A 13553-nucleotide genomic window follows, 5' to 3' on the forward strand; every position below is an offset into this window, starting at 1 on the left:
AATGAAATAGTGTGTGCGATACTGTTTTGGGAAATGTAAAGTTCAAAATATAAATATGTTCTTTTTTCTCATGAGGCCCACATCTATCTTGTCTCTTGCCATATGTGCCCTGACACCAGGGCCTGGCATGTTATAAATACTCAATTAATAATGGTCAGATAAACGAGTAAGAGCAACTTACCCTTCTCTCAATAATTCAAAGTCATTATTATGGAACAAAATTAGTGAACTCTGCAAGAATTCAGTGAAACCCTTGAGGCTATGTGGTGTAGAGAACCATCTGCCCTTTCACAAAGTGGCTCTTCTCCCAGATGTCCCACATAATTTATATATATTTAATAGTTTTTTACCTCTCTCCTGGGTATAGGGAGATGATTCTTCAAATAATGAGAAAGGACGCATTAAATAAAATTAACAAATGAACTGGGGTGCTACTTCTCATACTCTCCAACTCATTGTTTTGTAAGTGCATTAATCATTTTAAGCTTATAAACAAAGATTTTATAATCTTTGTGACCACAGTGCTCAGCCTCTTCCCAAGCCTCCTACGCTGTTGTTCCCTGCCCAACGAAGGGAACGAACTTCTTGGGGGATTTAAAATTAACCTCTTTTTGAACATTTGGTGTTATGTTCCCCTTTGGTCTTCTGAATGGATGTGATGGCTCCCTTCTCTTCCAAATGTATCTGAATCTCCTTTTAGGTATCTATTTTCCTTCTTTATTGTGACTTGCCTCAGTTTTCAGACTCTATATTTGAATCTCTTCTCAAATATATTTTTGACTTCCTTTGCTATTACTCTGCCTTTTTTCCCCTAAATATATACTTGAAGCCATTTTTAAATGCATATTATCAGTCATTTCAAGTTGCTTTACATATGTGCACAAAGGCCTCCCTCTGTGGATCTCAGAATAATTCCTAGATAGGTACATATGGGGGAATTTATTTATTTATTTATTTATTTATTTATTTATTTACTCATGAGAGACACAGAGAGAGGCAGAGAGAGATACAGAGACAGGAGAAGCAGGCTCCATGCAAGGAGCCTGATACGGACTTGATCCCAGGACTCTGGGATCACACCCTGAGCCAAAGGCAGATGCACTGAGCCACCCAGGCATCCTGGGAAGTCTTAATTTGTACAGGAGTGAACCTGAAAAATTGAGGTATAAAAGCTGAGGTGTGGTTGGCAGGAACTCCCTTGATTTCTCCAGCGGGCAGATCTTGTGTAAATAGCAAAAGCCAAATTTAAAACAATTCCATTTTTTCCTTTTTTTTTTTTAATTATTTATTTATTTATTTATGATAGGCACACAGTGAGAGAGAGAGAGGCAGAGACACAGGCAGAGGGAGAAGCAGGCTCCATGCACCGGGAGCCCGATGTGGGATTCGATCCCGGGTCTCCAGGATCGCGCCCTGGGCCAAAGGCAGGCGCCAAACCGCTGTGCCACCCAGGGATCCCCCTAAAACAATTCCAAATCTATGGTCTTTTCCCCACCCAAACTATTTTGTACATCTAAGCCAGGCACTATGAATAGAAAATATGGCCCAGATCCTGCCCCTCCCTATCTTGCCTCCCCGGGGGGCACACATTGGCAACCAATCAGTATTTCTTTCTGCTGAGCCTAAATGAAGCCTTAAGAACCCTTTATAACAAAGTGGATCAGCTGATGGGCTTAGTTCTGATCCTGATTGCCATTTTATGACCATTCAGGCCATGGTGATGATCTTGCTTAATAACATAGATTAATGTTGATATAAAGATGGTGCTCACATTCAAAGCTGGCCGGAGGAAATGGACCTAGTCAGAGCAAGTGTTTACAGCACCTACCTGGGCATTACTGTCATTTGAACTATCCCCTGAGCTCTGAGACTGCCGGAGGCTCTGATTTATAGGATTCAGCTCTTCACTAAGCCTCATGACTTCCTCATGCTTCAAGGTCAACTGCTGTCCTTCACCCTTCATATCTTGGTTCTGTTGTGAGTCCTCCTTCTGCCTCTCTCTTGGCAAAGTGCCCTCTTTTACTGACTCCTCTGCAATTTCCTTCTGCTTACTTTCTCCTTGTTCAGGACTTGGTACAAATATAACAACAGAAAACTGTCAAAATGCTTGTTATAGTAGCAGAATATGGAGAAAAAAAATATCAACCAGTACTGCAAGCAAATTTTTCAACTTGAAATCTTTAGCAGAACAGTTATCTTACTCTTATAAACTTTAAAAACAAATGAGTCATATTTTTTTTACTCACACTCAGGGAGATGACCCATCAGAGATTTTCATCTATACCAAATCAACCAGTTTACTTTTATTTTTCCAAATCAGCCAGCTTAAGTGAGCTTTTCACTTTTTCAATATTAAGTATGGCACTGGGTAGACACAGCTTATAAAGATTTTTTTAAATCACTCAATAAGCATCAGGCACTTTAGCAGGCATTGGGGCTACAACAGGACATAATCCCTGCCCTAAAGGGTTTACAATTTAGTGAGAAATAAGGATAATAAGTGAGTAGATTACACCAGTACTAAGTAATCTGAGGCCTGATGTAGGGACAAACCAGGCAAACATAAAGGTACAGACATGTGCATACTTGCATATATATATGTTGGGGGAAGGTGCTGGTATAGGTGGGAAAAGAGAAAAATAAGTGTTCCGAGACGACTTAATAAATAAAATAGGTAAAAGCCTAGCAGCAAAAGAGAGAATGTCCTTAGAAAGATCATTTAGATGCCATTGGTGGGAAACCAGAGATTATTAGTGATCTATGTGATAAACAGTGATTGACTCGAACAGGATGGTGGGGATGGAAACAAGCAGTGGATTCTAGAAATATTCAGAAGACAATATTGATAAAGTTTGTCATGAATTGGATGTGGCAGCAGAGGAGGAAAATGAATAATGGATGACACCTAGATATTTCTGACTGGGGCAAGTAATCAAATGGATGGTAGACCAAGACGAAGGAATGTGGATTTAGATTGGAGAGATGCCTTTGGTGAACACAGAGATACAGAAGATTGTGAGCAGAAGCCTCAGGATCAGATAACACAAGCCAAGGAAAAGGGAGAAAGTGAGAGGAGGACCACCATTCTAGATAGACGCCTAAAGACTTGCAAGGAACAAGCAGAGGAATGAGAGCCTGGAGAGGAGGCTGAGAAGCCAGAGAGGGAAGAGGAAAACCAAGAGACTGTGAGCTGAAGAAGCCAAGGGGAGGGAATGTACCTTCAATGGTCAGACAGTGTGGATGACAAGTAGAGTGAAGACAAACATGCTGAGTTTATTTTTATTCCCTTCATTTTAAATTTGTTTCAGCTACCTTGGAGCCTAGCATAGCATGCTTCACAAATTATAGTTGGTGCTCAAATTCTTCAAGAAGGCAATTTGGCAATACAGATCAAGAGCCATAAAAATGTTCAGACCCTTTGACTGAATAATTGAATACCAATGAATTTACTGCAATAGAATAATTCATAAGAAGGAAAGAGCTGAATGTATAATAATGCTCATAAGCATGCTATTTAAAATAGTGATTAAATGGAGACACAGAAATGGCTAAGAGAATTAAAGATAAATCAACTTGAAAGTGGTATAAAGACTGTTCATCAACATGAAAAATACTGATTAAAATAAAATGGTAGAACAATAAACTATATATATGTATATAATGTGTATAAACATACATGCTGCCTTGGGAAATGTATATATAGAAAAAACTGGAAAGGACAGGGGAAAAATTATGTCTAGGGAGGTTTTTTTTCCCTTTTAAAATTCCATTGGCATTATACAAAAAAAAAGAATTAAAATTTGAACTCAGCAGGTTGTGTTTTTGTTTTTATTTTTGTTTTTATTTTTTTATTTTTTTATTTTATTTTATTTTTTTAAATTTTTATTTATTTATGATAGTCACAGAGAGAGAGAGAGAGAGGCAGAGACCCAGGCAGAGGGAGAAGCAGGCTCCATGCACCGGGAGCCCGACGTGGGATTCGATCCCGGGTCTCCAGGATCGCGCCCTGGGCCAAAGGCAGGCACTAAACTGCTGCGCCACCCAGGGATCCCTTATTTTTGTTTTTAGAGAGAACTCAGCAGGTTGTGTTTTTGTTTTTATTTTTGTTTTTAGAGAGAGAGAGAGTGCAAGAAGAAAGGGAGGAGAGGGACAGAGGGAGGGAGAGAGAGAGAGAGAGAGAGAGAGAGAGAGAGAGAATCTTAAGTAGGCTCCACACCTAGCACAGAGACCAATGTGGGGCTTGATCCCATGACCCTGAGATCATGACTTGAGTCAGATGCCTACCTGACTGAGCCACCCAGGCACCCCAACTCAGCAGGTTTTTAAAGATAATATACTCAAATTATCCAAAGCAATATGAAAGACTAAAATGCTTTAAAAATAAATTTCTGATAAAATACAATGATTTTTTTCCCCATCCTTCATAAACTCTGTTCCTTTTCCTACTCCCAGTGGAAGCCAGATTTAATTGAAGACTGGGAAAATGTAAACATATATCTCATAATTTTTAGAATAGAAAAGCCGACTTCTTCTGGGAAGATGGAGTAAACTTACTTTCCTGTTTCTTCCACCAAGTACAACTAAAAGCCCGGCATTATAGATAAAACAAACATAAGAAGACTCTGAAAGGTAGAGAGAAGGCAGACCCAATTAGGGTACTCAGGACCCGAGGAGTGGCATGACTGTGAGCTTCCTGGGTTTTCTTTTCACCTCAGGTATCCTAGACTTGCATCTGAAGAAGCTGGCAACCCAGACAACACCAATAAGAACAGAGGACCAAGAAATGGACAGCAAAACAAGTAAGAAAACTTTCAGGCAATAACTGCTTTACTCCAGCCAAACACCACAGAAAAAACTGGTCCCACCCTCACCCGTGTCAGCCAAGGTCAGGTTAGGAGTCTATACTTCCTCCTCTGCCAGGCTATAATGAAGCATCCCACCTACCCCATTAGGGTGGTGTGACAAGCCAACAGGGAGCAAGGACTTTTATCTCTGCCAGGCTGACATGAGGAGTCTGGACTTTCACCCCCACCTGGCAGTGAGGAGACACCTTTCTTCCTTTCCATTGGGGTGGTGTCAGAGGAGGTCTAGTGGAGAGTAAGGACTTTCACTAACAGGACCACCCTTACCCACTTACATGTGGTATCATAGAGACCCAGTGGATAACAGTAACCAGGCACTCTTCCCCCTCACAGCCAGAGCAGGATAAGCAGAGGCCTCCCACCCTCACCAGCAGTAATGAGGAGCCCTTCTTTCCTTAGGTGTCCATGGAGGTTGAATGGGGAACCTTGACTTGTACCCCACCTGGGGTAGTAATGAAACAGCACCCTCCTACTCCCCCTGCCAGAGTGGTATCAGAATAAGCCAGTTAAACTGAAGGCTTAAGTAAGACCTAGAGTCTCATAAAACCCAAAATATTCAGATTTTAATCTAAAATTACTTATCATACCAAACTCCCGGAAAATGAGAAGAGATAAAAATAGATGATAAAACCAACAAGTCAGAATTATCTGACAAAGATTTTTAATCAGCCATTATAAAAACGCTTTGATGAGCACTTATGAACACAGTTGAAACACATGAAAAAATGCAAAGTCTCAGAAAAGAATTAGAACGTCTTGGCAGGGAAATAGAAGATATAAGGGAAGAGCCAAATGGAAATTTTGGAACTGAAAAGTACAATAATTAAAATAAAAACTCAAATGCAAAATGAACTTAAGTTGTAAAAAACAAAACCAAACAAAACACAGGAGACAGTCTTCAAGATTTAAAGCTAAGCAGAGTTCCGAGACTTAACACCAAAAGTATGATTTATAAACTGAAAGACTGATGCGTCATCAAAATGAAAAACTTCACACTGAGAAAATCCCGAAAAGAGGGTAAATAACAAGCTACAGACTGGGAAAAATATTTGCAAATCACATAGCTGATGAAGGACTAATATTAGAATTCATAAAGAACTCTCAAAACAGTGAAAAAATAAACCCATTAGAAAATAGGCAAAGACACAAAAGGAGACTTCACTAAAGAGGATAGACTGCTACAAATAAGCACATAAAAACATACTCAATATTATTAGACTTCAGGAAAATGCAGATTAAAACTATAATGAGATACTACTATACATCCATGAAAATGGCTAAAATTTACAAGTGACAAAACCAAATGCTAGTGAAGATGCAGAGAAACTGGATCACTCCTATATTGCTAGTGGGAATGTTATAGTAACTGGGGGAAAACAGCATAGCAGTGTCTTAAAAAACAGCAAAAACCCCTAAGCATATGGTTACTACGTGACCCAGAAACTGCACTCCTGGGGATTTATCCCAGAGAAATGAACAATTACGTTCATATAAAAACTTGAATATTTATAGCAGCTTTATTCAAAACAGCCCAAACTAGAAATAAACTGGATGTCTTTCAATGGATGAACAGTTAAACTGTGGAACAGCCATACTGTGGAATACTACATAAGTCAAAGGGTCCAATTATTTTTTAAAGATTATATTTATTTATTCATGAGAGACACAGAGAGAAGGAAGAGACATAGGCAGAGGGAGAAGTAGGCTTGGACGGTGGGGAGGGAGCCTGATTCAAGACTTGATCCCTGGACCCTGGGATCACGACCTGAGACGAAGGCAGACGCTCAACCACTGAGCCACCCAGATGCCCCAAAGATCCAATTATTGATACAGAAATTAGGTGAATCTCCAGAGAATTGAGTGAAAAAAGGCCAGCCCCAAAAGGCTATACATTGTATGGTTATATTAATATAACATTCTTGAAATGAAAAACTTAGAGAAATGGAGAATAGACTGGTTAGAATTAGATGAGGGCCTAGAGTTAAGAAGTAGGCGAAGTAGGAGAAATGTTGGGAGGGGGCTCTCTTATAGAGAGCAATACAAGGGATCCCTGTGGTGATAGAAATGTTCTGTACCTTGACTGTATCAAAGTCAATACCAAGGTTATCATATTATACTATAATTTTACAAGATGCTACCAATGGGGGAAACTGATAAAGGGTACATGGGACCTCTCTGTTATTTCTTACAACTGTATGCATATGAGTCTACAAGTACCTAAAACTAAAAATCTTTCTTTAAAGAAAGGGCAAATATGAATTGGTCATTTAGGTGTAATATCTATGAAGGTGATTGATTTGTTACATTTAGAAGGGTAAATGACTTTATAAAGAGTAAACTTAGCCAGACCTAAATGTAATTTCCTTCTATAATTGCATGGGGGCCATGCTGACATGGCAAAGGGAAGTAGCCTTCATTATGCTTCCATAGTTTAAGGATAAAGTTTAAATGGTCTTCCTCTCAGGTGGGTCTATGAGATGTGCTTGTAAAGCCATATTTAGAGCAAGGCAGTCAGTAAGTCTTCTTTGACTTGGAGGGAATGATGAGTAAGTGCTCTCTAGGGTAAAATCCTGGGGCTGATGCCATTTTACATCTTCATTAATGGTCTGGATAAATGAACAGCATTCACATGAATTCATTAATTAAGAAGAATTAGCAATATCTCGGAATATGGGAATTTAAAGTGTTCTTGATACATGAGGACAATTATCCATTAAATAAATGCCCTCCAAAAGGAAGTCTTTGTCCTTTCAAAAGATATAAAATGTGTGATGCAGAAACAAAAGGCAAACTGAACAGATTTTAAAAAGTAGTACATACTACTAGGTATTACTTTATTTTCTTTCATGTAGTAGTAGTTAGTAGTAATAATGATAATGATAATAATAATGTAAAAGTTGTGTAAGCAAAAGTAAACCACCAGCCAGAAAAGACATATTGCTGAGAACATGTCCTGCATTGTGCACACCTGTACTTTAGGGCTGGGAAAACTCACGGTGACTCTCAAATTTCTCCTTTAACACAGTCCTTTTTTTTTTTTCCTCCAGTAACTTTTCTTTTGTGTATTTTTTTAAAGTTTTTACTTTAATTCCAGTTAGTTAACATACAGTATAATGTTAGTTTCAAGTGTACAATATAGTAATTTAACACTTCCATACAACACCTGGTGCTCATCATAATGAGTGCACTCCTTCACCCCCATCAGCTATTTCCTTCATCCCCCTCCCATCCCTCTGGTTCTTAATCTTTATTTGAAAGGATCTGTTACTGACTGAAACTCACCCCTTCTGTTATTTATTTCATTTTATAAGTTTGCAGTTGTCACTAGGCTTCAACAGGTAGGTGCCTAAGAATAATCCCTACCCTGTTCCTTTTCTAGTAGCTTAGATACATAGTCTTGAACACATACAGAGATTTAAGAAAGACTATAACACAGTAGAAGCTGTGAGTTCTAGTCCTGGATATTCTACCTACCACTTAGGTAACCTTCGGCAAGGCACAATCTCTCAGAGTCTTAGTGTCGTCATTTATAAAATGGGATTTGTTGGATCTTATGAAGTAAAATGTGAAGGCATTTTGAAAACATACAAGTATAAGATATGATCAAAATGAATCCAAGCCTAGTAGAACAGAATAGGGATGGGTAGTACTAGAACTCTGCTTCCAGAGAGGAAGGAAAAGATTAGTTCACTCATTCATCAAATATTTATTGAATATCAATTATAGGTCAAGCACTGTTCTTTTTTATTTTTCTTCTCGTCAAGATTTATTTATTTATTTGGGAGAGAGAGAGAGAAAGAAAGGGAGAGCGAGCCTGTGAGCCAGGTGGAGGGACAGAGGGAGAGAATCTCAAATAGACTCCCCACTGAGCACGGAGCCCCATGTGGGGCTCAATCTTAGGACCCCAAGATCATGCCCTGAGCTGAAATCAAGATTCAGATACCCAACTGACTGAGTCACGCAGGTGCCCCACCAAACACTGTTCTATGTGCTAAAAAGTTAGTGGTGACTGAGACAGCCAGGACTGTGCTCTCATAGAGCATGCGCCCAGAGGAGGAATACAAGGACACACAACAAACAAGTAAACCTGATACTTAGATTATGATAAGTCTACATGGCAGAGCAGGAGCTAGGATTTTTCCCTAACATGATGCTTACTGATTACTACTCTGAGAAGGTGCAAAGGAGTTAGCCACACGAAAATCTGGCAGACGAGCATTCTGGGCAGGAACAGCTTTTCAGTGCAAAATTACTGAAGTAGGAAAGTGCTTTAAGGGCTAGAGGCTCTGAAAGGCTGCATGATAAACAAGGCAGAGAGTGGTACAGTGAGGAAATTGGAGAGATGGACAAAGGCCAAGTCACGGAAGGCCTTATAGGTCATGGTAAGGGTTTAGACTTTATTTTGAGTGCAGTGGGAAACCATTGAGAGGTTTTTAACAGAGGAGTAATCTCATTCAACTTGCATCATTAAAAGACCACTTTGGCTGCTCTATGGAGAATGGGTTGGTAAAGAGGTATAAATGCAGGGAGGTCAGTTAAGAAGATATTGTGATTAAAAAAAGAAGAAGAAGACGATATTGTGATAGTCCAAGTGAGTGATACCAGTGTCATAGAGTAGGGTGGTAGCAGTGGAGATATAATAGAAACAAACAGATGAAATATTCTATATTTTCATGGTGGAACTGACAGGATTTGTTGATGGTTTAGATGTGGGGAGGAAGCAACAGTGACTTCTTAGGTTTTGGTTTGATCAACTGTGAATGGAGGGGCTATTCACCGAATGGATTGGACTGGAGAAGAAATCGCGTAGAGGAAGATGGAAAATGTGTCAGTAGTTTATGAAATGGATATAAATTCACTGTCAAGTTGAAGTGGAAACAAAAATCAACTTGAACATTTAACAAATAATTCTTGATAAAGGTAGTAAGAATGCAAGGAGATGGTGAATGAGAGTGTGTTAGAAGGACAGTTCATTAAGGCTTTAAAGTCAAAGGAAGCTACCAGCTGCTCTGGCCCAAGCATCCTAACAAAGCAAATCCAGGCTGAGATCAGCTTAGGGTTACCATCGGAAATCCAACTTTGGGTTGTAATGTAAGTACACAGGGGGAGTAGGAGGAGAACTCCATTCATTCCAATATTTTAAAGTACCTACTATGTGTCAGGCATTGTTCTAGACACTGAAGATAGTCCAGAAGAAAGCAGATGGAACTTCATTCTTACCCCGTCCCTCTCCCATGTTATATATATACAAAGACTGAGTCCTGAGCCATTTTTAATACCATAAAGCTCACTTTCATAGCAACTACTTACAACCCAAGTGTGCCAGCACCTTCTTGCCCCTAGGATATTTATGACTCTCCAAAGTAGGTAAAGTGGTAATCTAATTCAGAGTTAAGAGACTCGGAACCTCCTTCAGTCCTGCTGACCACTTGCTAAGTATGTGACTGTGACCAAAATAGGCATTTCAGTTCTTCTGGTCTCAGAGACCTGTTCTGTGAAAGGAGAAGGCTTAGCTACATAGCTGTGGTTTTCAAATATTTTAGCTGTGGCCCCTTTCTTGAAGTAAAATTTTATACAGAAGACCACATATAAAACAGGTAAGGTGAGTCTTCTCTGGCTGAAATGTGAGTGGAGGGCTCCTAGTCCCACTCACCAGTCTTTCCTCATCTCCAAAGGTAGTTTCTGAGCCCCCGCTTAGAGTTCCTAAAGTCTTGGAAGGCTGCAGTGTGAAAACCACTAGAAGATCTGCAGGTCCCTCCTGTTCTAAAGATTTGTTACTCTTTAAGGAAAGCATTATAAACAAGAGAAAAACAAGACACAGTCCATTACCTTAAAGGAGCTAAAATCTAGTAGAAGACATGTACTACAAGAATCAATCAATTTGGCTCATGGAGCACCTTCTATGTGCATGGAACCATGTTAGGTGTGCTGTAACACCTTCTACTTTTTTTCAGTGGAAGATTTTAGCTCCTGGCTTTCTGGCATCCTCTTCACCCCAAATCCTGCCATCATCCTGGAAGATTCCAAGGACCATACAGATCACCTACCAATGCCTTGGCATCTCACTTCCTCAGTCTCCTTATCTCCAATTACCTCCTCATCTCTCCCTCTTTGCCAACTACTTGCATAATCACACTGTGGGTTGTATCATAAGCAAACACTTTACTTCCAAAATAACTAAAATTAGATATCCAGATTTCAGCTTTTCCTTTTTACGTAATTTTTACGTAAATACCTTCAATTCCTTATCTCTTTTTCTATCAGCTCCCTTTACTTGCTTCTTTAGCCAATGTAGAGCTTAGTGTTGATTATTATATTATTATTATTATTATTATTATTATTATTATTATTATTATTTAAGTAGTCTCCACACCCAGCCTGGAGGGTGGGTGCAGAGCTTAATCTCATGACCCTGAGATCAAGATCGGAGCTGAGATCAAGAGCTGGATGCTTAACCAACTAAGCCACCCAGATGCCCCAAGCTTAGTGTTCATGATTTTAATCACTGCCTAAATGAAATGTTCGACTTTCCCCCCGCATTGTCCTTCCAGTGCACTCATGTGGCAAAACCTTAGCCCTGGAGGAATCCAATCGTCTTCTTCTGCCTATACTAAATGTTGTCCCACACATCACATATTCTCAAAGACAAATGCCATATACAGTCATGGTATCTAGCCTTAACCGGGCCCTCAACACTGCCTGACCTCCCTAGTAAGCTTTCCTTTCCAATTACCACAGTTATTTCAAACTTCTTTCACTCTGACATTTCCATTACTCTCTCTCTTTCAGCATATGACTTTCCTTCCCATTTCACAGAGGACACAAACTATCAAACAAGTCCTTTGATTTCCTCTCCAGTTAAAAACCCACTTGGATCTCTTTCCATTCTCCCTTTCTTCCTTCCCCTACACCAGGCCAGGTAGCCCATCTCCTAAGGCTAGGCTCCCTCTGGTAGTCAGAATCCTAAACCTGCCCATTTGTCTTTTTCAGCATTTGAACATACATTTCCTTTTACCTCAGCTCCATATTCCCTTCTCTCCTTCACAACTAAACTCTTTGGAAAGCATCCACACTCGCCATTTTCACTTCCTCAAATTCCACTCACTCCCAGTTCACTCCCGTTTATCATCCCATGAGATGTGATCTAGGAAGCCATTTGTTTTTTGCCCTTCGTTGGAACAACTCTTACTAAAGTCTTCAACCACATTCTTAATCCTAAATACAGTAGTTACCTTTTGTTCTTTATTTTCTTGGCAGTCCATGACATTATTTGCTATTTCTTTCTTCTTGAAATACTCTCTAACCTGACTTCTGGCACATTCTCCTGACTTTGTTCTACTTCTCTGACTGTTTTGTCTCAGTTACCTTTGGGGTAATTCTTTTTTGTCTCTTATGGGGAGGCTTTCCTTACATTTCTGCCTTTGGGTACCTTCATCAAGCAACTTACGGGACTATCTTATCCATCACAGGACTTCTGTTACTGTCTACTTATTGATGATTTTCAAATTTACCTCCAGTCCAGGCTTCACTCTTGGCATGGCTGTTGCAAAGACACTTCAAAGTCAATGTATCAAAAGCTGTACTCTTTTCCCTCCTCCCTCAAAACTGTGTTAACAGATGACACCATCAAACCAGAAACTTGGAGGTCTTCCTTAACCACCACCCACACCCACGTCCCTGATGACCATACTTTCTTCCTCACTTCCTATACTCATTAGTCCCTAAGTCCTGTTGATTTTACCTCTTCTCAATTCCATCCACTTTTCTCTATCCTCACATCACTATCTTCTCTCACCCAGATTATAGCAATAGCCTCCAAACTTCATTCCTGTGCTAACATCTCTTTTCCACATAGCAGGCAGAGTGAACAGGCCAAATCTGCTTTGGTCCCTTCCATGTTAACAAACCCTGCAGTCGTTTCCTACTGTCCAAACTTCCCCATGCAATTACTCACTTTCCTTCATAATTAGGTCCCTGCCTACTTCCTCACTCTTATCGTCTCCTTCCCCATTTCCTCTCTCCATGCTCTGTGCTGTAGCAGTGCCGAGGTTACTGAGTTACTCAGACAAATCAGGCCTTCTCTCACACATGTCATAATCCCCCTAAAAATTATTCCCTCACCATTTGCTTGGTCCTGGGTTACCTATGCTTCAGGACTCAGTCTGTTACTTCCTTTAAGAATGAGCCAGGTCACTTCTTTTGTGCTCCCATAGTTTCTAGTACTGCTTTAATTTTCTATCTCCCCTCTGCAGGCTATATGGAGCATGAGGGTAAGAGCTATGTCTTATTTTGTATACTCAGTTTCTCCCTACAGTACCTGGCACATGGTAGATATGGAATTTTATTGTCTAATGTGATGGTGTACTGGAGCTGAGATAAATGGGGACTGTGAAGGGGGGCACAGGAGATAAATGAGAAAACAATCTGAGAAGAGGAGATAGGGCAGATATGTAGCTTCTCACAATCCCAGTGATAGGAAGTAATTTGGACCAAGTAATGGAAACAGGTGGTAGCAAGGGCTCTTGATAAAGAAGTCCAGTATCTTTTTTTTTTTTTAAGATTTTATTTATTCACTCATGAGAGACACAGAAAGAGAGAGACTGAAACACAGGCAGAGGGAGAAGCAGGCTCCATGCAGGGAGCCCGATGTGGGACTCAATCCCGGGTCTCCAGGATCACGCCCTGGACTGA

General features: G+C 40.0%; 1 protein-coding gene across 2 annotated transcripts in view; it reads right to left on the minus strand.

Annotated features, from left to right (window-relative positions):
• CCDC30 (coiled-coil domain containing 30) overlaps nucleotides 1-13553 on the minus strand; it is a 118852-nt gene that overhangs the window by 47080 nt on the left and 58219 nt on the right. Inside the window, exon 7 of one of the 2 annotated variants that reach the window (XM_025419693.3) lies at nucleotides 1829-2069. The exons of the other annotated variant lie outside the window; for it this stretch is intronic. Coding sequence (XP_025275478.3) covers nucleotides 1829-2069 — 241 coding nt within the window. The remainder of the gene's footprint in view (nucleotides 1-1828; nucleotides 2070-13553) is intronic. 2 annotated transcript variants of the gene reach the window in all.

Source organism: Canis lupus, chromosome 15 (assembly GCF_003254725.2).
Source record: "Canis lupus dingo isolate Sandy chromosome 15, ASM325472v2, whole genome shotgun sequence".
In the NCBI taxonomy this organism is placed as follows: domain Eukaryota; kingdom Metazoa; phylum Chordata; class Mammalia; order Carnivora; family Canidae; genus Canis; species Canis lupus.